At 37.2% G+C, this 27,405-nt stretch overlaps 3 protein-coding genes across 3 annotated transcripts; 1 reads left to right on the top strand and 2 right to left on the bottom strand.

The window, feature by feature from the left end:
* Positions 1 to 5,254: 5,254 nt before the first annotated feature.
* Positions 5,255 to 13,501, top strand: man2c1 (mannosidase, alpha, class 2C, member 1). The gene is made up of 26 exons (XM_044123751.1): positions 5,255 to 5,453; positions 6,410 to 6,535; positions 6,634 to 6,757; positions 6,840 to 6,910; positions 6,995 to 7,172; positions 7,256 to 7,445; positions 7,854 to 7,960; positions 8,046 to 8,156; positions 8,378 to 8,470; positions 8,571 to 8,687; positions 8,764 to 8,859; positions 8,945 to 9,090; positions 9,397 to 9,520; positions 10,291 to 10,412; positions 10,504 to 10,589; positions 10,668 to 10,814; positions 10,887 to 10,966; positions 11,043 to 11,137; positions 11,212 to 11,316; positions 11,410 to 11,566; positions 11,651 to 11,794; positions 11,873 to 11,982; positions 12,067 to 12,146; positions 12,218 to 12,360; positions 13,099 to 13,202; positions 13,287 to 13,501. Exons 1-26 carry the CDS (start codon positions 5,353 to 5,355, stop codon positions 13,396 to 13,398), a joined length of 3,069 nt encoding a protein of 1,022 aa, XP_043979686.1. The 5' UTR covers positions 5,255 to 5,352; the 3' UTR covers positions 13,399 to 13,501.
* A 53-nt stretch (positions 13,502 to 13,554) lies between these two features.
* Positions 13,555 to 21,068, bottom strand: neil1 (nei-like DNA glycosylase 1). Its single transcript, XM_044123752.1, has 10 exons — positions 20,864 to 21,068; positions 18,602 to 19,083; positions 18,400 to 18,519; positions 16,516 to 16,624; positions 16,335 to 16,428; positions 16,130 to 16,251; positions 16,009 to 16,036; positions 14,001 to 14,071; positions 13,732 to 13,930; positions 13,555 to 13,636 (listed from the first exon to the last, which is right to left on the bottom strand). Exons 2-10 carry the CDS (start codon positions 19,057 to 19,059, stop codon positions 13,590 to 13,592), a joined length of 1,248 nt encoding a protein of 415 aa, XP_043979687.1. The 5' UTR covers positions 19,060 to 19,083; positions 20,864 to 21,068; the 3' UTR covers positions 13,555 to 13,589.
* Positions 21,069 to 21,478: 410 nt separating this feature from the next.
* commd4 (COMM domain containing 4) lies at positions 21,479 to 23,308 on the bottom strand. Its single transcript, XM_044123753.1, has 8 exons — positions 23,216 to 23,308; positions 22,876 to 22,947; positions 22,731 to 22,796; positions 22,610 to 22,649; positions 22,314 to 22,433; positions 22,050 to 22,130; positions 21,741 to 21,917; positions 21,479 to 21,659 (listed from the first exon to the last, which is right to left on the bottom strand). Exons 1-8 carry the CDS (start codon positions 23,216 to 23,218, stop codon positions 21,619 to 21,621), a joined length of 600 nt encoding a protein of 199 aa, XP_043979688.1. The 5' UTR covers positions 23,219 to 23,308; the 3' UTR covers positions 21,479 to 21,618.
* Between the last annotated feature and the right edge of the window lie 4,097 nt (positions 23,309 to 27,405).

Here is a 27,405-nt window from a genome sequence, read left to right as displayed (position 1 = left end):
TTAAGGAAGGGGTTTCTTATACACCACTGACAGCGACAGTAAAGACAGATTAAGCTAGATTTATACTTGATGCATTGAACTGGGCCCGAGTGGGTGCGCACCAATTACGGCATCCCTGCATCTGGCCGTTGACCTCACACGCTTTTATTTCCAAATTATGATGCTTTCTCATTCACCGCCGAACTTTTGTAACTTTTGACATTTTTTAATGCAAAAACACGGTGGGTCAATTGTGGAGTGCCCTAGTGCCCCTACCACTGGGCTTAGAAGGTTTTCTGAGCAAATTTTGGTCAAGTAGTTACGTTATATTTAGTTGTAATGAAAATGTTATTCATAACAAAGAAACTTGATTTTGTATGCCAGCCATTTCTGACACAATTGACATCTGTCTCTTTAAGAAACTCCTACTCTAAGATTTGAGACCTGAGTTGGACTTGGAGGAAAAAAATATATATATATCTGTCTGTTGAATGCACCTAGGACTATTACATACTTCTTTTACCAATTACACATCCTCGAACACAGGTTGTTTCAAGACAAAAATATTCATCAGATGATGGAACGTTTTTCAAATTCAAAGATGTACTGTGTGAGCTATACAGCTGTTACTACTAAAGGCTTTGTATGTTACATTGAATCTTCTGACACAACAATGTAACTCCGAATATAAAAGAAGGTCATGTCTTGTTTTTGCCTGATTAGAAAAGGTCTACACTCTGAAAGAAAAATGTACCTACAAGGGTGGTCAGAGAAACTTTTCAGAATTTGTCAGGTCTACAGAGTCAGTGTGATGTTAGGATTATTGCTGAGTTAGGATCCGCTGCTGAGATTTATGCAGAATGTTACGTTCAGCTGCCCTCAGAAGTTGAAAAACCATGACTCCACAGCCACAGGAAACCGTCACTTCAACTAAACTTAACTTCCATTTCCTTTCGATGGAGAAACATTTAGTGAAACGGTTTGAGTAGAATTTTTTTTAAATTCAAATCAATTCAGTTTGTGCAGCACAAATTCACAACACCTCAACTAAAGGCACTTTGGAAAGAAAGGAACTTTAATCCAATCATACAAGTCAAGTACACACATTCCAATTTGATCATAGTTATTAAACATTTGCTTGCAATGTTTTGTTGATTTTGCAACAATTCTGCATCCTACATCAGCATGTGTCAAATATATGTTGAAAGTGGAAAGAAACAATGTCCTTTAACAGGAACTAGGCTTTAACAGAATCTGCTGACTTGTTGTGAACAGCCGTTTGTCATGACCCACTGAGCGTTTGAGAATACAGACCAAACACACACACAAAAAAAAAACAAAAAAACACAAAAGCAGTTATTCAGTAGTCATTTCTATATTATTGAAAAGTTTAAAAGTTTTTAAATGACAAATGTTATTTCTTGCTGAGTCTGAAAAAGGACATGGAGATATAAAGGGGTCCTGACTTACTTTCGCAAGAACCTGCAAAAGTTTCTTGAGATCCCTCAAAATGTTTGAAAAATACCAGGTTCAGTTGTCACACTAGATTATACGACCCTTCATAATCAGTGCCCGCAGAGTGCGATAGCATGCATTTCTGTGCATCTTGAACTCTGATATTATTATTAGGCGTGTACAGTAAAGTCACAGATTAGCCATCATAAGTTATGATTTACATGATCCTGCCTATATTGCGGTTACTTATGAAAGCTTACTGTAATGAAGAGGTGGCAGAAATATTAAAAACCTTTTTGAACTCCCTCCCCGATCCAATAAAGAACTTGAAACCAGAATATTTATGCCTTACTTAATGAAATAATTTCCAGTGATGTGATTATTTCATTATGTGGGTACCTAGTAATGCAGACAAGATAAAACTTAATTTTTGATAGAAATTGCAGAGTTTTGAGAGTTTCTCAGAAACTGGCATGGGTTTGCTCTTCTGAATCCTTAACAGGATTTTCTGTTCCTCAGACCTTACTGCTTCAGGAACTGAATACGCAGCCTTAAAGTAACTTTGCTGGTTAGTAACTTGGCCTAACAATCCTATTAAACTAGGTTTGTTTTCCCCCCATGAATTTTTCCTCCAAACGTTTTTATAAACCTTCTTTACTAAACAGTTTCATCATATAGCTGTGAAGCTGCCACTTATATTGCCAATCAAGCCTCCAATGTCTTGGTTGACTTATAAGCATTTGGAAAAGAAGCCATTATCTACATCTCTCCTTCTCAAGGCTTCAATACATTACTGGCACATGACCCATTCTCAGTTTTGTTCTATTTTCAAGCATCACCTACTAAAGGAACTAACTTTGGTTGAAGTGCACTGATTTGTTCGGTCTTAATGCACTAATGTGTGTCGTAGTGGTAAAATATATAAATGAAGTTTTACACTGGAAAAGACCCAGTGTGTTTTCACCTTAAATCTGCCAGACAGCTGGTCACACAAACCATCTGTCATTGCCACATCACACCCTCAAGCCATGCAACCTGTTAAATCTTACATGAGTTGATGGCGCTGTCACTACGTCGGTTAACAGCTCAGCTGCGTAACGGGTGCCTTGACTTCAGCCCCTGTTATCATCTTGTCCTACAAGAAGACCCACATAAGTGGCCTGAAGCACTCATAGTCCCACATTGTAGTGTTTTTTTGAAAGGGACCAAAATTTTGTCAAACTTGGAAAATTAATGAAACATGTTGCAGAAAGATAAGTTAACAGGCACAGTGTTGGTGGGACACCGTAGTATAGTGCATCTTATCAATCATACCTTAATTAATTGAGAGTAGACCTCCCATTACAACCATAGCAACCCTCATTGACCTGTATGCACCTCTTAAGGTCTAGCTTGGTAAGCAAAGGGCCAACAACACATCTTGAAGTGAGGACCTGAAGTGAGACACACCGAAATTGATGCTTCTTTCATTAAACAATGTCAAAGTAGTCTCTCATGCACAATGCTCATAAAACGCATAAGCCCCCTTTGGTGTCAACCTTTTCATTGTTTTTAAAATTAAAGCAATTTAAGTTTTTCCACAAGCAAAAACAAAACAGAAAAATTATATTGAAATGAAATGTTGTTTAAATAAAATTGTCTTCTGAGACATAATTATATTCCCGACTAAGTCAGATAATCCTTTAGGATTTGACACAATATTTCTATATTGAGATATTTTTGTCTCATCAGACATAAAAATCTTACTTTGGAGTCTCAAACATTGTTCTGAATTCAGTGATTTACTATTATGAACTTTTCTTTACCAGTTGTTTTCTCTTTACCATTCTCAAATTCAATTTAAATTGATGAACCCATTGGGTAATTGTTGTTATTTGCAGTCTTATCAATCTGAGTGAGAAAACATTTAACTCTTGCAAGTTGCAAGTCTCTTGGTGGCTTTTCTCTTTTTTCTCTTCTTTTTTAATATTCACTCTGTTTGAGGATAGTCAACCAGTTAGATTTAGAGATATGCCATACGATTAAACAAATTAAGATTAGTTCATTTAAAAAATATATTTTTACTCTAACATATATTTTTTTTATATTTTTAAATATTTTATTTCAAAAATAAAATCAAATGACATTGATCGAAATTTACAAACCAACAAAATGGAAATACATCCACGAGGGTTCAATACATGTTACCGGCATTCTTTAAAACATTATCTTGATGGGACAGCAATAACCAGAAGGAACCCTAGATGACTATCAAAGACAGTCCAAGTGACAACTACAATTTTAATGTATTCATGAAGATTAACATATCTTCTTTTTATCTTTCTTTTATCTTATTTTATAGATCTGACCAGAATAAAAGCAAGAGTGTTGTGTACAACATTGGGGACAGAGACGAGTACGGCTCGAGAGTATAGGACCTCCTATCAAAGAATTTTCATTGTCTCTTTTTGTCATCCATTTTGTTTTAGTGATGTTGTCTTTTGGCTCATTTTAGACACTTACGCCTGCATGTAACTTCATATAATAAAGTCTTCATGGAGATTCAGGATTGTGGGAAGCTCCTTTCTTCTCCTTCAAGCCCCAGACAGGCTTTGCTTAGCAGTGACGTGGCAGAACGATTGTGATTGGCCTCCATGCTGAATTTTTTAGACTGCATGACTTCACCCCTAAAGGAAGGGGTAGAACTGTCCAAGCAAATCCCACTTCATTTGTGTGACATTGTAGGGCTGGTTTTTGAAGGAAGGTGCCACGCAGAGGCTTCCAGGCAAGTGGAGTGGGGCCAGATCTGAACTGGTGAGGATCTCAGGTCAAGCCAGATCAAGACATATTCCACAGGGCTGTCCCAACATGGTGGAAAACCTAACCACAGCACAAACAATAGGGGGATAGGATTCAGCAGACATGGGCTGAGAGGGAAGGGCTGTACTACGTTTCCACCAACCCTGTACTTAGAATTGCTCTCCGGATTTTATAATAAAAGGGTGCTCAGCTCCGTACAAACACAGATCCTTTCCTGTGAAAAATGCTGTGGGTGAAAAAAGGCTTTTGTGTTTTCAGGCTTCATGTGGGTTGACTTTTAACCCCTGTCCGATCACGAGACTAACTTGTTAGCTCATTAAAGAGCTTCTCTGTAGCTTGTACAGTTTGAGCACTGATAACATGTTAAACCTCTGCATTCATTTTACAAGAGCGTAGATGTCCCAGAGTTTAATTTAACTGTATTTCTCAAAATTACGGGATGATGTTATATAAAGGAATAAGTTGATAAAATAGGCATTGTTCACTGCTATGTGTGTTAAAATATCATACAGCAGTTATACAGTGGCGTTTTTCTCTGAATGCTGCTGCTTTTCCCTACATATCATTGCTAATATCCTGTTGCCATATTTGTATTTTCATGATGTGTCGTGACATGTGTCAAGATGTATTTGTTACTTGCAAAATTTGTGTGGTTGTTGTCCAAAGCGGAATTTTTCCGTGAGTCTGCACCAAGTGTAAATAACTTGTGTAAATCAAACAAAAATAAATAAATCTTAAACGTGTTTTCAAACAATTTTATTAGAGAATTTGCTTTCCAAATCAAAGTTGTTACTCCGTTATTAAAGTTACCATGGAATACACGGAGTTATTTCAGTAATATTCTTGATCTTTTTGTTATTCAAACTGAAATAAATTTTTTATTCACCCAATACACATTGAAAAGAGGAAATTGTACTTACGTGACTCAGGCGTAACAAAAACGTTGCATCATGTTATCGAGCAACACTGACATCTTGCGGCCAATATATCTAAATGCAGAAAGAAAATAAAAATCTCTTTACTTCCGGGTTTTGCATACGTAAATCCTTTGAGCTACACACGTCCAGCTACAGTCCAAACACATTTACCTTTGTGTGTGTTTTTTGCTTTCCATTTGTGATGTATCATCTGCCTGTGCTGAAGAACAGACGCACTCTCCTGGAGAGAGCGGAGAAGTTTATATCTGATATTTACTTTACAGACTGCAATCTAAGAGGACGGTAAGGCTTTGCTCATTGAACTACACTGACCAAATGTGAATGCATAATCACAAAGGAGACCAAACACTTTATTTGAGTTTGTTTATATACAGTGACTTGCAAAATTATTCATTCCTCTCAAACTTTTGTCGTCGTAAGTCGCGCATAACAGTGAAGCGTAAGGAAAATGCTGCCTCTTATTTGTTACAAAAAATTGTCACGTGACTAAATGTCTTTACCAGTTGAGTCTACAGCACTTTCTAGGACCACCATTTGTTGAAGCTGCAACTGCAAGATCTTTGTGTTACGACTTTATTAGCTTTAGGCATCTAGACAGACACCTGTTTTTCTTTTCAAAATCTGGTAACCTGATCAAAGCACCAACAGCACTGTTTTTTTCCCTGGAAGCAAATTGAAAATATGAGTTCTTATGGTTTTCTTTCAGCAAGCATTTTTGTCTTGCCAGATTTGCAAAGTGCACAATAAATATATTTACAGTCGAGGTGCACCAACTGCAGTTTTCTGGCCAGTCACCGATCTGTAAAAATACTGATCTACTGATTCCAATTTTTACGATTGTCATTTTTTTAGTCTCAAAAGTAATTAAATATAACTACAAACTCTCTTAAGTTGGCAACAGTGGAGCGACTATTGTTACCCAAGTACTTACAGATGTGGCCTGGTGACCTCTGTCAGTCTGCCCTCTTCAACAGCACAGTAAAAGGGAACAGTGGTTGATTTTTAGACCTTTGCAGAGGTAGATAAGGTTGGTGGATAATGTTGCTTTATCATGCAAGTCCTGGCCAATCACCCATCTCCTGTAATTAAGGTAATCTGTGTCTCTTTATTGCATGAAAGTTTATGCTTTTCACACCACAAATATTAAATACTGAAAATTTGAATAAATACTATTGCATTCCACTGCAGCTCTGTCTAAATAACCTTACTTTTGCTTTGTAAATTCTCCATCTTTGCAGTCTTTATGGGGAGTCTTATCCATTAGAAACCATCAGCTTCTTCCTGTCTCAGACCAGAATCCCATTTACTGAAGCCTCCAAGCAAAACTTTGTGCCTTATAAAATCGGTGATAGCTTTGGGCCGACGTAAGTGATGTATTGTCTGATTTCCTTTTGTTTTTATTAGCCCCTAATCTTACACATTCAAAATCCAGCAACTAACTCAATCATGATTGTTTTTCAAGATGGTGGACTTGCTGGTTTAAAGTGTCCCTGACAATCCCTGAGTCCTGGAGAGGAAAAGAGGTCCATCTCCTCTGGGAAAGTGATGGGGAAGGAATGGTTTGGAGAAATGGACAACCAGTTCAGGTAGTGTTGCAACAACTTTTATTAAACTTAAAAATGCACCTGAACCAGATGTAATCTGTGAAATATGTGTATTTTATTACAGGGATTAACTAAAGAGGGTGAAAAGACAAGTTATATCTTGTCTGACTGTCTGAAAGATGAAGAGCCTCACAGGTCAGTGCAGGACTGAAACCTGATTTAAATACTATTTCTCAAATTTTTAAAATCTTTTTTTTATGTTCCCATCTTTCTATAAAGCGTCACCCTATATGTGGAAGTAGCCTGTAATGGGCTTTTTGGTGCTGGTCAAGGATCCATGATCGCAGCTCCAGATGCAAGCAGGATGTTTTCTGTACAGAAGGCAGAATTGGTCATTTTCAACAGAGATGTGCAGAAGCTGCTGACTGAGTTTGAGATGCTTGTTGACATTATTAAGGTACATTTAATTAAACCAAAGCATGATAATACAGGAGTAAGGCATTATGCGGGAAAACCTGACTTTCTGCACGTTTTGAACAGGAGCTCGGAGAGGCCGAGCAACGGGGCTACCAGGCGCTCTTCACTGCCAATGAGATGGTGAACCTTTGTGACCCGTTTGATCCAAGCTCCTTTTCCAAAGCTCACAGTCTGGCCCACAAGTTCTTTAACCAGCGGAATGGAGACAGCCAGCATACTGTCCATGCAATGGGTCACTGCCACATTGATTCAGGTCTTCTTTTTTTACTCATTTAATCTCAACTCTAATTCTAGCAGTCCAGCAAACATGCACTGGAATACTGCTTTGAATATTTCTTATTAAAACTCATTCTCGAAAACATTCCTACAATATTAATTCATATAAAGAAGCAGAGATGCTTTTTAAACTAGTCGTCAAAACAAAATATAATCACTGTTAGCTTTAAACAACCTATTTGACAAAATACGTTACCGAGAATGACACTGTCTTCAATGTTTCACTTAATGTGGTGCTATTAAACTGTTTGCCCTTGAATCAGAAAACATTCTTGTTTCCAAACTTCTGTGTTGTCTAGGAAAAAAGCTTTTTGACACCTGCATCACAACAGAAAACATATATTCTCAGCAGGTACATTTAACGTTTCTGCTGCTTCGCCCACAGCCTGGCTTTGGCCGTACGAGGAGACAATTCGCAAATGTGGCCGAAGCTGGGTGACAGTCATCAGTTTAATGGAGAAGAACCCGGAGTTTGTCTTCACTTGCTCTCAGGTTGTTGCACACCAACGTGGATTTTTAAGAAATTTTCCAGATATCTGTAAATATATCCCATTTTTACCCCTTTGATTTGTCACAGGCACAGCAGTTTGAGTGGGTAAAGAGCTGGTATCCGGGACTTTTCTCCAAGATTCAAGATTATGCGAAGAAAGGCCAGTTCATTCCAGTGGGAGGAACATGGGTGGAAATGGTTAGACTATTTAGATAAATAGATAATAGCAGTAAATACTTCTATTGTTGCTGCTTCAGCTTTACCCTTACATAAAAACATATTAATAAACATAAAATAAAAATAGTATTTATCCTTTTCAGCTGTGTTCAGGCTTGTATAGTTATGCCATCTACATACCATATATTATGTGAAACCTTTTTATATTAAGCCATAGTAACCACTATATGTCTGTCTTAAAGGATGGCAATCTGCCATCTGGGGAGTCCATGGTTCGACAGTTCCTGGAGGGCCAGCGCTTCTTTAATCAGGAGTTTGGCATATATTGCAAAGAGGTAGGATTCTTTATAAATACCAACAAAACTTTACATGATCTTTCGTTAAGTATTGACTGTTATTGTTATAACATTATGATGTCTGATTATTGTTCTAAAGTTTTGGCTTCCAGATACATTCGGCTACTCTGCCCAACTTCCACAAATCATGCAGGGATGTGGCATTTCCAATTTTCTGACCCAGAAGCTGAGCTGGAATTTGGTCAACACCTTTCCTGTAATTATTTTGCATGTGTTTTCTATGAAATTTTATTATTTTTCTTTAAGTAACTTTTTATATCTTTTTTTCAAAGCACAACACATTTTTCTGGGAGGGTCTGGATGGCTCTAAAGTTTTAACCCACTTTCCACCAGGGAATTCCTATGAAATGAAGGGAAAGATTGAAGATGTGAGTGTGCAGTGTGGTGCATATAGGTACTATACATGCTGAGGAAATATATCTGATTGTCCTCTGTGCTTTACTCCACCCAAAGTTGGTGAAAACTGTGAAGAATAACAAAGATAAAGGGCGAGCCAATCACAGTGCTGCATTGTTTGGCTTTGGCGACGGCGGCGGTGGCCCTACACAGCTGATGCTCGATAGGCTCGGCCTGGTCAGGGACACAGATGGACTTCCCAAGTAAGTTCCGGTCTTTCACTTTAAATCATCAGTCTGCAACAACAACTGAGCCCAACCTAAGCAGGAAATACTTCCCACCCATTTTGTTATTTTAGGATTATGACGCAGTTCTGTCACTATGCTTTGTGTGTTAAAAGGGTGGTCCAGACATGGTTAAGTTTACAGAAAAATGACGCAGATCTGCTGTCATTGTTAAATGCTTTAGTTTTCCGGTACCAATAAACATCATGGTTAGTCAGAACAAATAATACTTAACATTGAAACTGTATATGTTCACTTCCATGCCCTGTTATGGGCTTTTCTCAGGGTCCAGATGTCCAGTCCTTCAAAGCTTTTCTCGCAGCTGCAGGCTGACTCAGGTCTACTGTGCACTTGGACTGGAGAGCTCTTCCTGGAACTGCATAATGGCACCTACACCACTCAGGCACAGGTAGAGTCAGAACAGAGGCTGCATCCACAGTCAAGGCTGAGTTGTTTGTTTTAATTCAAATTAAAGCTTCTAACAAGGAAAAAGAAATATGTTGAGCAACACAAGTTGAGACTACATTTGTGGAGATTTTATTTCTTGCCTCACATTCTCAACTGAATCTAGGTCTGCCAAAAATGTTTTAGAATTTTCTACTCAAAATGATTAACTTAACTCTGGTGCTCCCCCCTGATTCCTCCCATCCTAATTTTCGTAGTAAGGAAGGAGTGAACTATTGCATCAGGTAGTCAGCTTGTGCATCATTTTGTATTTCGGCAGCATTAGAGCCCCGTGAGGAGTTAGCAAGCTAAAGAAACACTATCTGGTATTGGGGACAAAAACTCAGATGAAGCAAAAACTCAAATCAAACGCAGATAACAAAAAAATCTGAATAGGGTTATCCTGATAAATAGCCCATTATCAAAATTATTAATTTAAAACTAAGTTTTCTGTTTAACAAATTTTGGAGTACACTGATAAAGCCCAGTGAGGTCCAAGATTTCTTACTCAAAACTCAAAATTTGAGTTTGGAAAAGTATGGGATTCTGAAACCGAAATGTTGCCGGTTTTCTAATGAACATCTTGAATGTTTTGCCTGTCAAATTTAAATAAGTATAGATGTAGCTTGAACACATTGATGCGTCACAAGATGAGAGTTTTGACTTTCTAGACACTGAACTATGGTTTTTTGTGTCTCTGCGTTCAGGATGTTGTTTTTTTTTTCCCCCCTGCAGATTAAACGTGAGAACCGCCAGTGTGAGACTTTGCTTCATGATGTCGAGGCGGCCAGCAGCTTGGCCCTCTGCCGAAGCAAGATGTTTCTTTATCCTGCAGAAAAACTGAAGCACCTCTGGAGGTTCAAATATAACTTCAGATTCAATCAGAAGTATTATAAAACACAATTATTATCTTAATATTTGTGGGGGGGTTTTCTCTTTCTCTGAAAGGCTTCTTCTTCTAAACCAATTCCACGATGTGATTCCTGGAAGCTGCATAGGGATGGTTGTGGAAGATGCTCTTAATTATTATAAAGGTACAATGTTTAAGATAGGAGTTTTGTTTTTACATTTCAGACATATCTTGGGTACAATATTTCTCCATCCTATTGAAGATATCCGAAATGACGGTGGGGTCCTTCTGCGGGAGGCATTGGAAGCCCTGGAGCCAAAGGGCAGCTCTCCTGGTGTGTTTAACTCTCTGCCCTGGGAGCGATGTGAAGTCTTTCAGATTACAGATGGAGCAGACAGTTCCAAGCTAGGTAAGCTTAATATTCAGGATATTTAGGTTCTTCAGGTTTAAAATTAAAACCTGCTGCTCTGTGGTCCTGCAGCTCTGGTGACAGCTCCCAGCGTCGGCGTGGCTCCAGTCAAAGAAACACAGCCTGCGACTCCAGTTTCTGTCACTCCTCAGGTATTCACTACAAAGAAATCTACATCAGCACTGTTCACATTTTATATTTGTAACCAAGTCCTGTGCATGTTTTCAGGCGGATGGCAGTGTTCTTATGGAGAATGGGATTTTACAAGCAGTCATCAGCAAAGATGGCACACTGGCATCACTGTGTTTAATCAGTGTTAACAGGTAAACTTAGGCCATAAGTTTATTCTTTTATGTAATCTGTTGGCACATCTAATAATGACTGCTGACGCTTTCAGAGAAACCATTACTGATGGCTCTTCTGGAAACCAGTTTGTCATGTTCGACGACGTCCCCCTGTACTGGGACGCATGGGATGTGATGGACTACCATCTTCAGACAAGGTCTCATCACTGTCACTTTGTTACAAACATCACAGTTAGGAGGAATGTGTTTTGAAAGATTGTGAAATCTAAAAAAAAAAAAAAACTCTTTAGGAAGCCAGTGGTGGAAGTGGTGCAACCTGTCCAGGTGGTGTTCCCAGGAGGAGTCAGAGGCAGTGTCAGCTTCACCCTTAGGATCAGCGATAAAAGCACCGTCACCCAAGAGATCATCATGGATGCCATGTGTCCCTACATCAAGTTCAACACAAAGGCACCCTGATTTCTGACACAGTTTTTGTTTCTCTCTAAGATCCCTTTATTTGTCCAACTGAAGAATACATCTGTGTAATTCCAGGTGCAGTGGGCAGAGTCGCACAAGTTTCTCAAAGTTGAGTTTCCTGTGCGAGTACGAAGCCCGAATGCGACATATGAGATTCAGTTTGGTCATCTGCAGAGACCCACACACTGGAACACATCGTGGGACTGGGCTAGGTTTGAGGTGTGGCAGTAAAAAGTCACGCATCATTTCCTGTTAGTCATGACTACATCGTGGTTTTTGATGTGTTTTCTTGCCAAGGTTTGGGGTCACAAATGGGCTGATCTATCAGAGCACAACTTTGGAGTGGCTCTTCTGAATGACTCCAAATATGGTTATTCCATCCACAAGAACACAATGACTCTTTCCCTGTGAGGTTTCTTGTTATTATTTTACCTCATAATGCCGGTTGAGACAAATTTAATGTTTAATTGTTGTAATTGCTATTTTTTTAGACTGAGAGCACCAAAGGCACCGGACACTACTGCCGACATGGGGAATCACCAGTTCACATATGCCATCATGCCCCACTCAGGTAGGTCTGGTTTGGCTCTGATGTAAGCTGTTACAAAACAGACACTCGTTGAACATGTGCGTCTTTTACAGGATCCTTCCAGGATGCTTCAGTCGTTCAGTGTGCTTACAGCCTCAACTACCCTCTGAGGCCTATCCAGTGCCACCCTGACTCTGCACCCTGGAGTGCCTTCTCCCTCAGTCCATCAGCAATCGTCCTGGAGACCATTAAACAGGTATTGCATTACAAGCCAAGCTCCAAAACAGAAAGAGATTCATGCATCTTGTGAAACAGTATCTTGTGAAAATGTTCATGTCTCATGAACCTTTCTAGTTTTGAACATGTTACAAAGCTTGATGTACCTTATTGGAATTTTATGTGACAGAGCTACACGAAGTAACTCTGTCACATATGCACTACTTCATACAAAGTAGTGCATAATTTTTAAGTGGAAAGAAAACAAAATTTGATTTTCAAATTGTTTTTAAATTATTGTTACTCCAATTTTCCTAAATACAGTTTAGCACAACCACTAAAACTAACGCAGCAAGTCATCCCGATCATTCTGTCCCCAAAGTAAAACACGGTGGTGACAGCATCATGATGAGGGGATGGTCCTCCTCAGATGGGTGGAGTTAAATACAGAGTATTCCTGGAAGAAAAGCAGTAAGGCTTCTAAAGGTTCACCTACCAATAACATAAAATATACAGCCACAGTTACAATGTATTGGTAGGAATTCGTTTATTACAAACTATGCTATATAGATCACCTTTTGTAGTATCCAGAGTAAATTTTAATAACTATTTTAAAGGTGAAGACAAATTACTTTGTTGTAGAGCAGTAAAAAAAAACAGTAAAAATTATTATTTTTTTTTTTTGCCAACCCCTGGTATCCCTTAATATGTTCCCATTTAAAGCTTGAAAATTTCAGGGGAAGTTTAACAGACTCTGAAGTGTTGTTTGCCTTAACAGGTAGAGGATGGAAACAGGAACCTTGTCGTGCGTCTCTACGAGTCCCATGGGAGCAGTGTTACTGCAACTCTGCGCAGTGACCTTCCAGTCAAGGAAGCATGGCAGTAAGTGCTTCTAATTTCAGTTCTTATTATGGTCCTTTATGCTGATTTGGAATGATTTTCTAAGAACAATGCCATTTCTTTCAGCTGTGATTTGTTGGAGAGGCGAGACTCCACCCAGCCAGCACACATCACATCTGAGGGAATCTCTCTGAACTTCAAACCCTTTCAGATTGTGACACTTTTGCTCTGCTTTTGATTTATTCCAGCATGTTTCAAAACTCAGAGGACTTGAAAGAGAGAATATTTGATGTAATTCTATTAAAACAATGTGATCACTTTGCAATAAATTAATAATCACATTTTTCTAGCATTTTTTTTAAATGAATTTTTATTAAAAATATATATACAAAGTATAAAAGTGTTTTACAGAAAGATTTGGCTCCACGTTTATTTGCTGTGTTTTCTGGTTATTCTCCCACTTCGTCTCTCTCTACCTGCAATAACAAGCATGAAAAAGAATTTTCAAACTACATCATTTTATATTAAAAAAAAAAGCATTTTTAAATGTGATATAATCCCAAGTGTTTACCTGCAGCAGGTTCTACACTGTTGCTTTTCTTTCTACGTACACTTGACTTGGTTTCACTCTGCTGTGCGTCTTCCGGAGTCTTTTCAGCTTTTCCTCTCTTTGAAACAACTTCCTTCGGATGTGTGGGGACTTTTGGAGGGGAGGGTTCCTTTTTGACCACCCGCTTTTTTGTTGTGCTCTCTTTCATGCTTTTGGCCACCTGAATAAAGGAAACTAGTGCTACTAACAGTTCACACAGATTAAGGCTTTGAGCAATTAGTGACTTTTACCTTTTTCTTGTCTGTGTAATCATGGTCATCATCTTTCTTTGCCCTCTTTTTTATCTTGGGTGATTTTGAATCTTCAGAGGGGGAAAAAAAGCGAGTTATGAATGATTCAGTTGTTGCACTTACTCAGCCTCTGGTGAAATTACATAATAATTATTCTGTAATTTCTTTGCAACAAATGTATACTTTGCAAGAAATATATAATCATAAATAATGCCCTTAGATCATTTATTTTCATAACTGCATATGAAAAGCACAAAAACAATACTTGAATAAAGTGACTGTAGATTGTCCCTTATAGTAAAAATTTGAGACTGGCTTTCCTATTAAGCATCAATTCTTACTAATGTAAAGGGATTTCCTCCAGTTGCAATCCTCTTGTGCTGCAGATAACAGATGAGCTTTGCAGGACGGAGCCTCATTATGCATCTTTTTTATTTTTGTTTTTCTTACACTTTAGCCCATATTTCAATCAGACTGAGATCCTGTTTGTTGTTAAAACTTGAGTTAATTTGCCTTTCTAGAACAAAAGTTAATGCTCTTCACTCAGCGGTAGGATAATACTGAAATTTTTTTGTTGCACCTTTGTATTGATAGTGGGTGCAAAGTATCAAAACTGCCGGTGTCCATCTGTGTATTCACTGTATCTGTCCTGCATGAAGACCTATCATATATAATGACATTTTTAGGAAAATTTTAAAATTAAAAGGATCTGAAGTTAATTTATTTCAGTAAGTTAATAAAGAAATCACTCATATTTCAAGTGTTAATCCATTTGATTTATGATTACATAGTTTATGGCTAAAAAGAAACTCAAAGTTTACGTTTTTCGGAAAAGATTACTATAAAAAAATACTGAAATATTATAATACAGTCTGTCAAATTTGAAGTCATTTATAAGACTGACTTTGACAGTTGTCCAGCCGACAGTCACAAACAAAACAGTTACAAAACAAGTTGGCTTCTTATGAAGTGCTGGGAGAGGAAGTGGGAGGAAACGTAGATTAAAACAGGGCATATGCAAACACCGGGGGAACTGCAACCTTAACAGAAAAAGCACTGAAGCCCATTCAAGAGATTCAGAAAGGCTCAAAATATTTTGACTGCAGACCTCCAGGGTGCTAAAGCACACAGACAAATTACAGAACAAATGCTACACCTGCACATTCCTTGTGTTCAGGTACTTCTTAATCAGAGGCAGACGATGTGAAAAAGGCCTATTTTGCTCCGTGGAGCAACATTGACCACATGAAGAAGCCTGAAATCTGAGTTACTGGTATGAAGCTCCCACAGAGGACTGTCATCTGCTGGTGTTGGTCCACTTTATTTTATCAAGTCCCGAGTCAGGACAGTGCTTTTTTTAACATTTCATCAGTGTCACAGGCAGACTGACTTCATTCCACACTGCAGTGATGCAGTAATTCATGCAAAAAGGAGCTGCAACCAAATATTGAGTACATGTACTATAAAGGTTATTGATATACTTTTAAACAGGCCGATATATCTATTTTATAAATGTCTTTGTGTTTTTAGTCATATCATATATTCTAATAGGTGAAACTGAATCTAGGAATTTCTTCAGCTGTAATCAATAATAATCAAAATGCCCAAAAATGAACACTTGAAACACAATGTGTGAGTATGTTTCACTGTTTGAAATAAATGACTGAAATAAATTAACTTTATAGTATTATTCTAATTTACTGAGATATACCTGTACCTAGATTTTGTCTGTTTTAAAATGTAAACATAAATTTTAGACACAGGTGATTGTGGATTTTTCTTAGATCCTTTCAACTTTAAGCTCTATTGTTAAGGCTCTGTCTCCAGTCAGTCAGTACTCTTGTGTTTTAGAATGCAATTTAAAGGGATTTTCATTCAGATATTGCAATGTTTTTCCCTATACCTGATCTGATCAAAATAACAACAGCAATGTCATTTAATTATTTTTAGGTACGTTTTTAAAAAATTACAATGGTCTGCGGGTTGTGCATTCAGGTGTAATATTTACCTTTGGGTGCCATGGGCCCTGGGTCTCCCTGGAACAGATCAGAATATTTAATTTTTACAATAAGTTGAAACTTCATTCTAAAAAGAAAAAAACAAAACACTTAATTGTCCCATTTACTCGCCTTAAACCACATTGTTCTGCCATTGTGGTCCCGAACTGATTTCATTCCATCAACATAATAACATCGCAGCCATGCCTCAAAGGCAGAGTAGTCCATCTTCTCAGGGTCGTAGCCCTTACCACCTATTGCAGAAAATTTGCCATAAGTAGAGATTTATCTTGAGATTGTAAGGGAGGAACTGGACAGGAAATGAAACAGAGCACACCTAAGTTGACGACCTCCAGAGGAACTGTATGACAAAGTCTGAGGACATCCCCTGCCTCCTGTTTTATTGCTTTCTTTTTACCCCTGTCTGGAGTCTTATAGGAAGATTAAAAGTAATTCATGTTAGAAGACAAATGCTGAAGTTTCTCGAGAAAACAAAAGAGAGCCTGTTTCTTTTTCACCTTTGTCTCTGTGATCTCATCTTTCACTGGCTTCCCGTTCTCAAATTCATCCTCTAACTCAAGGCCTTCCAGTACGTCCCTCGCACACACAAACGGTGGGATATTCAACCTACGACAGAAGCAAATACAGTACTGCAATTGTTCAACAAAACAGAAAGGAAAAAAAACTTTTTTGCTTTGAAAATCTGAAGACATGCCCTTCCCATACAGAGACAAAAAGCCATTCATATTAAGTGTCTAGGACAGTGTTTCCCAACCCTGGTCCTCAAGGCACACTGTCCTACATGTTTTAGAGGTTTCCCTGCTTTAATGTGCCTGATTCAACCTGTTAATCAGTCATCAATTGAAATCAGCAGCACTGAAGCAAGGAAATACCTAAAACATGCAGGACAGTGTGCCTTGAGGACCAGGGTTGGGAAACCCTGGTCTAGGAGACTAACAGAGCTTGTGAAAAAATGAGAATGTGTGCTTGGTTCCGTCTGTTTTTCCAATGAACAAGGCCACTCTGTTTCTTTCACAAAAAAGCTTGGAGGAAAGGAACCTTTCTGGAAAGAAAAAGATATTTAGTCTGCCACAAACCGGATTTATTGCTTTTAATTTTGTTTGTTTAAAGAAATATTTTTGAATATATGTGAATGTTACAAAGCAGCATGATGTGATAATTGCCCTCAATAACAAATGGAGGGAAAGTTAATCTTACTTAAACTTACTTAATCTTCCTAATTTCATAAAGAAAAATTAAACATGTTGGATAAATTCTGTGGAGGTTCCTCCACAATTAACCCAGTGTTAGTATTTATTTAAATGTTTCATGCCATACATTTATAATTTCATTTGTTTGTGTGTCTATTGTTTTAGGTTGTTTACTATTATGGGTGCACACATTTAGTAAACGCCTTTGTTTGGTAATTATTAATTATTTGTTTGCTGAGTTGAAGGGCTGGCTGGGAAAGAGGACTGATGGAGAGATGAACCAGGAAGTGGAACAAACCATCAGGCTGCTGGAAGCAGGGGACATGATGTTAAAGAACTTTCCTCTTTCTAGTTATAGCATAAGTCCTTAAATATTTTGATGTTGGGTTTGATTTGTGTTTGTTATGGTGTTGTAGTTAAAATATGTTGGTTTAAATTAATTGTTTATGTTTATACATTGTTTGTCTTTGCCTCATCTCCCACCCCTTCTTGTGTGTGTGTGTGTGTGTAGGCTAGCCTTTGTGTTTAAATTCCCCTGTGTGTTCATTGTGTGAGGTCAGTTTTTGATTTGTTATCCTGAGTTAGGTATGCTTTAGTTGTTTTCTTTTGGGCCCATTTTTGTCATATTTTGAAATTTGATGTTCTTTTTTTTGAAGAATAATAGGAAAATAAATAGAATTTATTCTTTTTATGCCTTTGTCCCTGTGGTTTACTGGACGGACCGTAACAAATTCATTAAATGTTTACATTTCAATCTCTGATTTTAAATGATTATAGGTCAAAACACAGAACTATTACTCCACTTGCTTCAAAAATGTTATTACAAAAAAACCAATATCATAATGGGATTTTTAGTACAAAATCATTGATCTTCTACAGCATGTGTCAACTCAATATTGGTTTGGGCTTCTTTTGCAGTGTGGAATGGAGGTGATCGTAACAGTATATAATAAGTTGAGCTTACTTTGTAACTTAACTTACTGAAATATCACACATGCATTTTTTATGATAATTTTTCAAAGATGGACAATGGACCTGCAGATTGTTTATCAGAAACAAATGATTTGAAGATTAATAGCTAAAACTTGGTAAATATTACAGGATTGTTGCCAGAGCGGCATTTCTTATAATTTGGATTTGTGAGCATGTTGCTTTAAAAACGTTTAAAAACGTTTCATGCATGTTCATCACCTGTACAGGATTTCAGCTCTCAAATAGTTCCCAATACCATTGAAGTACTTTTGGTTCAGCAGGACCTCACAAATTGGGCGATCAAAAGCCCGATCGCTCAGATGAGACAAGACATTCTCCCTGCAAAGACGATTGCAAAGATCAATCTGAAAGCAGAATTTGGGATAAGTTGGTGACCGGTGACATTCTCAGCATTACAAACCTGAAACTCTTGTACTCAAACATGATGCAGGGCCCTCTGTCAGGCTGCCAGGTTCCATTGGGTTGCCAGCTGCCAAACCTCCGTGTGTCTACAAAGCTCAGCACTCTGCGAGGCTTCTCCTTAGTGTAGAAACGTAGGTGGGCATGTTTAGGAACTTCTTCTTCTGACGTAAAGCGGAAATAACCCGACATCCCGAAGCGAAAGACTACGTCCACATGTTCATCTGCTTGTCTACCCTTTGATCGCCGGTTCCCATCATCGTCACTCTTCATGGGCGTCAAAGTCAGCTTCACTTCCTTCCCTCTGGAAGTGGCTGTGATGCGGTATGAATCACAGGTGAAGGCCACTCCTGGATTTTTGCTGACTTCCGATTTTATAACAGGTCCACTAAAGACCACTCCATTGCACATTTTGTTGACATACAAGCTGGCCAAGTGGAGTTCGGGTCCCTCAGGCATTTTGATGGAACAAGTGAAGATGTGCTGCAGAGGAAGAGAATCGGATATTGATCAACAGAGTATCTTGCAAAAATATCCGCTGAACATTTAACATTTCTTTTTTTATAACCCCAAAGGGATTCCTATGTCAAACTCAAATTAGTGAATCATTATAAAATGGAAAACGTGAATCTATTTTGGAGGTTTTTTTAACAAATAAAAAACATTTTGTTTTGCATTAATTTGTATTCAGATCCCTAATTCAACACATTCTAGAATCATATTTTGCTGCAAATACATCTGTGGTTTGAGTTCATTCTCAACCAACTTGTGTTTGCCCATTCTGTTTTGCAAAATAGCTCAAGCTCAATCACACTGAGTGTCCATGTGCAAATCTTGCCATAAATTCTCACCTAAATCATAGTAGTCAATACTATTTGACTTTCTAGCATATGAACAGACTTTGATATTTTATTGTAGTTCTGGTTGTATGTCTAGGGTTGTTGTTCTGTAGGTGAAACTCTGACTCAGTGTCTTTTTAAGCTTCTAGGTCAGGGGCCTTCAGCTCTGGGCTTTGAGGGTCAGTGTCCTGCATTTTAGTATGCTGTCTCAACCATGTTTCTCTATAGGGGTGGTGTGTTCAGAGTGATGTCATGTTAGTCATCTCCCATGCGTATTTACATGTAGACAAAAAGCTGTATTACAGTCTTATGGTTTTCTTTCATGGCTGCACTGTGGGAGTACTGATTTGCAGCAAGGTCTTGGCCTCCAAGTATGCATGGAGTTTGCATGTTCTGTGTATGTGTTATGTACATGTATGGGTTCTCCCCAGATACACTGGCTTCCTCCCACAGTTCAAAAACCAGGAACAGCTTTTTTCTTGACACTCTTCCATAATGGACAGATTTGTGGAATTGTTTTTTTGTTTGTTTGTTTAAGTTGTCCTATCAGCACATTATTCACATCCAGGTGCCATGAGTACTAGCTGCTTCTATAATTAATGTTCTCCAAATAAGTAGTGTTTTCCTTCCAATTGTGTTAGTCTATCAGACAGACTGTCAATAAAATACATTGTGGTTTGTCGCTGTTACAAGACTATGGAAATTATAAGCAATCAAGAAAGCTCACTAAAAGCAGCACTTTAAGTTGCTTTTAGTATGAAGAGAGCTTCATAAATAAATTTGATTGGTTGATTGATTTGTAGCACATTTCAGCAACAAGGTAGTTCAAAATGCTTTAAATCATAAAAACATACACACACACCCACGCACACGCCCACACACACACGCACACACACACACACGCACGCACGCCCACACACACACACACACCCCCACACACACACACACACACACATAAAAAAGCAAAAGCTAATGTTGTAAGGCACTGATACGGAAGAGGATTAGGGCCACCAAAAAAAAAAAATAATTCTGACTTTAATCTCAGAATTCTGACTTTATTCTCAGAATTCTGACTTTAAAGTCAGAGTTCTTTTTTTTTTCGGTGGCCCTAATCCTCTTCCGTACACTGAATATCTTCTGTCACAATAAAACAAAACACGGAGTCCACTGACAGAAAACAAACTTTATACTGTAGTTCCCCTCCTTGTGCTGGAAGAAGCGATAGTGTGGACTAGCAACCCTTCAAAAGCTCTCTAAACGCCTCAAATTAAGCTGATTTATAAATATTTTTACAAACCATGTGAAGTTCAGATGCAGACTAAAAAATTATTTTTCTTTATTTATCCCGAGCAATGCTTTCTCTGTAGTGTAAAGAGACAACAATGCATTTATAGTGGAATTTGACATATGCGTGCAACACTCACCCAAACCAGGAAGTCGGTTCCAGGTAAAAACGAGGATTGTTTAGAGCAGACACAACTGCTTTGACATGTATTTAAACGAATATATGCCTTCTTGTTGCTAATTTGTATAACATATACCCTAAGACCTTTGCAGCATGCGTTTGTTACCAAACAAGTTGTGCAACCGCTGCCGCTCCGAGTTTATGAATCTCGCGAGATGCTGCTTGTTTAGTTAAGAAAAAAAAATCTTAACATGCAAAATACTTTATCTTTTCAACAAATTGAATTAGCTTTAAAAATAAATTAAATTTGTATTTTTAAGCAGTTTCTCTCTCTCTTTTTTGCAGAAACGGTACCGCAGATAAATTGTTTGCATCTAAGCCAGATGCATTATGGGATATATATGAAATGAATGTGCAAAGTTGCTTTAACTTTTTTAATTTGCTTTCTTTACAACGATACATTTAAAACAAAAAAATTATATACGATTCAAACAAAATCATGTCAAAATTTATAATTATTACAAAAGAGGAAAAAATGCCTCTGTATTTTTAGTAAAGAGATAAATTATAGCCGGAAAAAATTTCCACCAAATACTAGCAAGGTGGGTGAAATACACAACTAAACATCAGTACATTCAAGTAAGAAATTAAACTTTATTTTAAGATGAACAAATTCAAGCAAATAATACTGTACAAGATACAAATATGGCACTTTTGGCAGTTGATCAGCGTAATTTGTATCTCGCTCCTGATCAAAGGTTTGTTCTTCATTCTTCATTGTAGTGCATTCATCATGGCCTGAGCTTGTTTGAGCTCTGTGAAGCAGACACCACATTATTATGGTAATCAATAAAGAAAAAACATGATCAGAAAAAGAAGGGGTAAAAAATACTAACCAGTAAGCAAAACTCTGAACTTATCCGGAGAAATTGAGACTACGGTTGTGTCAGAGGAGCCTGGCTCTGCTCCTTGTGTCTGCAGTTTAAGATGCACCAGGGGTTCATTTACTTCTCTTAGTTCACTGGAGCTCAGGGTGTAATCGACACGCCAGGAAACAGAGTCAAGTCTTCTCACTGCAGTTTATAACAGGGCAAATTGCACACTTAAGTGAATGCTCAGTCAGCAACTTCAAAGCAGACAGCAATCGACATCAAAAACGTTTGTGTTCTATTTAATAAAGAAGGGAGGCTGACATAAAGACTTACATCTCAAGCTGGTATCTCTTAGTTTGTCTTGAAGAGCAGAATGCTTGTCTTCGTAGGACTTACAAAGCCCTGTGGCATGTTCTATGGAAATAATATTTTTTAATAAATAGATTTAAGGAACATATGCATTTTTATGACAAAAATCTAAAAACCCTAATGACCTTAGCATTTGAGGAAAAACAACAACATTGCATCAATAAATAATGTCTTAATGGACCACAAAAACTGATGCAGTGCAGCAGAAAAGCAATGCCAAGCACAAACCTTTAGGCAAGCCAAGTTGCTGCAGCTCACTGGACAAAGACTCACTATCAACATCATGTTTTGCAGCGCTGGACAAAATAAAGCTGAGCACTGCCACAGTAGCTTTGATGTCTCCGCTTTCTAAAAAAAAAAAACAACAAAAAAAACAAAGAAGCAAGATCATAAATGCGAAATGATTACTTAACGTTAAATCAACATACTCCAGTGCAAAAGTTTTGCATTCATTACATCAAGCATGTTCCAGAGTAATAACAGGAGTTTGATAACAGTTTTAAATTTACTGAGGGGACACGTACCAAACTTTGCATCTGCAGTCAGCTTTCCAACTTTGTCGTACTGCAATAAGAAAGACCGCACATAAGTCAGATGTATATTATATATTTAGATGATTCTGAGTAAACGTATCTAACATCTTACATCTATACCCTCGCCCAGTATATCCTTCAACACTTGAGCACAAAGGAGTTTCATCTTCACACTCGACTGTATAAAAATGGAGTAGAAAATTAGCATTTTATATTACATTTCCTGATCAATCCTGAGCATCTACTTAGCTACTTACAATCTTTGCTAATGTGCTGATTTCGGCCAGGACCCAATCTGGGCAGTCCAGATCCCCACAGAACCGGAACCGCTGCAGAACACGGACATTCTTATGAGTTGTTCAGCAACAAACAAGATTTGCTTACTGTGACAACAGCAGGTTTGTATCCCGGGATGCTATTGTTATTAGCTTAGCATGCTAGCTTCATGAATGCTATCTTAAATGGCGACTGCTCAGTTGACTTAAATAGCATTAAAACCGGTGAAAGATATACAGCGCCATGTTTTCTGCTAATTTTGCTAAATTATTAATAGAAACTATTTTGAAAAAGTAACAATTATCATGAATGGGTTATTACCATTTGAGTAGTTCACTGGACGGAAGTTAGTTTCTGATCAGACAGTGACGTTTCAAGACGTGACAGTTTGATTCTTCTACCGTACGTTTTGGCACCACGCCATATGCATATACTCTAACGTGAGGTAAAAAAAAAAGGTTGAAATAATTTAACTTGAACAAAACGTGCTTATTATCAGTCAAGAGGTGGCCCAATCTGGTGAATGTTATTGTAGTACGGTGAAGTGCGACGTTTAAGAAGATGTCTAATGAAGTTTAGATATCTGAATACATTAAACTGATTGGCTGATTTGCCTTTTTCCTTTACAAGCATCTGACTAGACATATAAAATGGTTTTGGAATGTTTTAATTATTTTCTCAAAAATACTCTTGGGCATGCATACCATCAACTTTGTGGCATAATACCAAAAACAGTATACCTATGGCGTGTAAAAAAAAAAAAAAAAAAAAAAAAAAGCAGCATAGTTTTCAGTTTTGCCAATGTTCTGTTTGTTAGGAGGGGTTGAATCTCAAAGATGATTCCGGTGCTGGAGCAACTAACTCCATGGGTCCCATTTGGTTGACCAGTAATAATGTTCCATGCTTTCAGAAAGCTCTCTCATAACATTATATTCATTGATCTCAAACTAAACGGAGTGTGGAAAACTGTGCAGCACAGCATTCTGTCAAATGTATTACAGTGATAATGTGAAATTGAAAACACTGCATTCAAAATAGGACAGTTTATGAAACTATTCCAAAATTTAGAATCACAAAGACCAGAAAAGGCATTTTAAAATAGAAAGAAACCCTAAGTGTAATTTGATACTTTTACAGGCCTCAAGATGAGCTTCCTTTCGTAATGGATCTTATTGACCACTATAGTGCAAGGAAGATTTTAATATCTCATTATTTTTTTAAAGAGCAACTCTTTTAAACTTCTTTGTTATCCTGGCAGCAGCTTGAAGAGCTATGGCATGTCTAAAGGGACAAAATTAAATAAGTTAATACTTCATTAAATCATTAATTTAATTTGTCATTAAATAAATAAATGCTTAGCTAAATTTTGAAGTAATTTTTCTTATAGGGCTAGGGTTAACCTGCCAATCAAAGTTGAAGGGCTGGGCAATGGGCGGGGCTAACTCTCAGATCTTGGACCCTGTTGCTGAGAATCCAAGATACAAACAGAAAAAAATATCGCCTTCCTGGTTGTTGCTGCTCTCTGTAAGAACGTGATAATGAGGAGCTTTGTCATCAAGAGGAAGCTTGGAGTAGAGATGCTGGTCTTCTGCATCAAAATAAATCACATGAGGTAGTTTGGGTATTGGTGTAATCTTTCTGTGCTTTCCTCTAGAGATTTTAATTTAATTCAATTAATAAATTCAATTAAACACTCAACTGCCATTTCAATGCAAACTTTAGGTGATTACCAACTGCAGTCGGTAATCACGGTAGGCTGGATGGATGGATGAAAAGACTGACTGACTGACTGACTGACTGGCTCTTGGACTTTTTTTTTTACCTGTAGGTCAACTCTGTAACTCTGACCTTCAGTTGTATCCTTCTCTGAGTGGATAAATATTTTGTTCCTTACTTACTTTTTGTAAATTATCAATTTTTAACAATGGCATAACTGGAAATGAATCAATGTTGACTTAAAGTAAAAAAAAAAAAAAAAAAAAAAAAATTCTAATAAACTGTAACAACCTTATTCCCAGACAGATTACAACCATCGAGTTTATCTTGCAGACTCAACTGTCAGGTTTTATGTATTGAATTAGCTAAAAATGTCTCACACAGTATATTATTTGTTTTACTTGAAACTCACATTTAAAATCATTTAGATTTTAACTTTGACCTGTATTGTAAGTTGTGTATTACAATCAATATTTCAGTTCACAAGTAAAACATGCTATCAATTTCTGACAGCGTTATTTCTTAAAAATACAAGAAATAAACTATAATTTAAATATGCAATTCCTCCACTATTGCAACATGTTAATTTTCTCACCACATACACATAAATTCCCAGAAATCAGAAAAAATAACTTTTACAATTTATTTTCTTTTTCTATATAATCACAAATTAAATAGGTTATTCTTGCAGCAATATGAACATTTCACAAAGTCAAGTTGTCACAACGAAGACATTCTGAATAATGTCAACTTTGTATTAAAAGTGTCTTAATTTACCGAATGACATTTTACGACAACAGTCATAAATATTCACGAAGACTTACTCATGTTCATGACAGGTGTTATGTCATGTGTATGAAGGTGTCATGACAGTCTTATTCACAAGACCTCTTGTGCGAAATTCTGTTCCCCTGTGAAAATCTGTTCCCCCTGTGTCGGGAGCGCGCATTGCAGCCAGAAAGGCGGATCTGAACATTTTCACGGCGCTTCTGATCGATTTCTCGGTAAAACAACTCATATAATCATGTCAAGGTTGTAACATTCAGTTTAATCGGCAGCTGTTGTTTACAAAATTGTAAAGTAATTAAATAAACGAGGTCTTTTTACGCTGTTTTGTGTTATTTTAAACGCCAAGAGAATCGGTCTTTCTTCAACTTTTGTCACTTCAGCTTGACAGAAATAAAAGTCAGTCACCAAACACAATTTTTCAACACGTAGTGTGTATTTATAGTTTTTCATTGCTGATATAAGAGGATGGTTGCTGGCTGACAGCAAGGCACAAAAATTAAGACTTCCTGAAAAGATGCGAGTGTAGACTTTCTGGTAAATCTTGTTCTAATGTAAAATATGACAGATTACTGGATTGAGGAAATTTCTAGTATACTACATGCTACCACACATAACAATTTTTGAGAATTTGGAAACAGTTGCTCTTTATTCCCCAAAGTTATGGGAGGAGGAGAGGAGAGAATGGATATTTCAGCTGCCTGAAATAATCAGTCCTCCCTCCATAAAATGGGAACAAATTAACTTACCAGAAAATCTTTTATTGTGCTTATTTCTCTCATCATCAAAAACAAATCCTATGAATTTGGTAGCATTTGCTCTAAATTTGACAAAGTTATGGGGGTGGACCCATATATTTTACCCACCTGAAATAATCCGTTCCCCCTCTATAACAATATGGGAACAAATTAATTTACAAGAAAGGGTTTAACTGTGCTTTGGAAAAATTTACTCTTCATTTCTCAAAGATAAGGGGCCTTTGGATTTAAACTATCTTTCCATAGCTGCCTTATATCAAAGTCTTGTAAGTATAAATATCAAACAGTTTTCAAAATGTAATTTATTAACCATTATACAACATACATACATGCATACATACTTTTGGGACACACCTTCAATTAGACAAATTGTTTGTCTAATTGAATTCAATTAGAATTCAAATAATTCTAATTGTATTCAATTAGAAGGTGTGTCCTAACTTTCGGCCTGTACTGTATATGTTTTTCTAAAACATCTATACTTAGCCCAAACCTAATACAGTAACATGGACTCTGAAAATATTTAAGGAAATTGTTTGTCTACAAATTAATAAGTATAATCATTTCATTTTCTATATTTTTTTCCCCAAAAATGACTGTGTTGGTGCCTAACACATCCTGTGTAACCGTTTCATAAACACCCACATATATACGGACATGATTGCATGTATAATTGTGTGTGTGGGTGTGTGTATGTTTTATACTTTTGTTGTGAACAGATGACCTAAAAGACTTGTGCAACTTCTGTGGAGAGATGGAAAGTGACTCGGATATGAGCTGGGTAGGAAATGTTTTTAGAATTATTCGAAGACTTAGTGTTAGTAAGCAAAATGAAGAGGACAAGTTTTATATAATTTTATATTGTGTAAACAAGCTATATGATCCTCCAGCAGTTGGAATATAAAGAAATCTAAAGTGGTTGATTGTATATTGCAATAGTAAAGACATGTTTTTCCTAAAAAAATAAGCATTATATTTTTGGTTTCTTTCCTAGATTCAGTGTGATTTGTTCCTGAGGTGCTTCCATCAGGCATGTGTGGCAAGCCCAAAAAATTAAAAAACTTATCACTGCTTTGCATGTTTGCCTTATTTTCTTGAGTTTGCTGTGTTGTGTTGGTTAATGTATGTTGTATAATGGTTAATAAATTACATTTTGAAAACTGTTTGATATTTATACTTACAAGACTTTGATATAAGGCAGCTATGGAAAGATAGTTTAAATCCAAAGGCCCCTTATCTTTGAGAAATGAA

Source organism: Gambusia affinis, linkage group LG08, assembly GCF_019740435.1.
Source record: "Gambusia affinis linkage group LG08, SWU_Gaff_1.0, whole genome shotgun sequence".
In the NCBI taxonomy this organism is placed as follows: domain Eukaryota; kingdom Metazoa; phylum Chordata; class Actinopteri; order Cyprinodontiformes; family Poeciliidae; genus Gambusia; species Gambusia affinis.
Note: the sequence above shows the minus strand (reverse complement) of the source record. Positions and strands in the feature narration are given on the sequence as shown.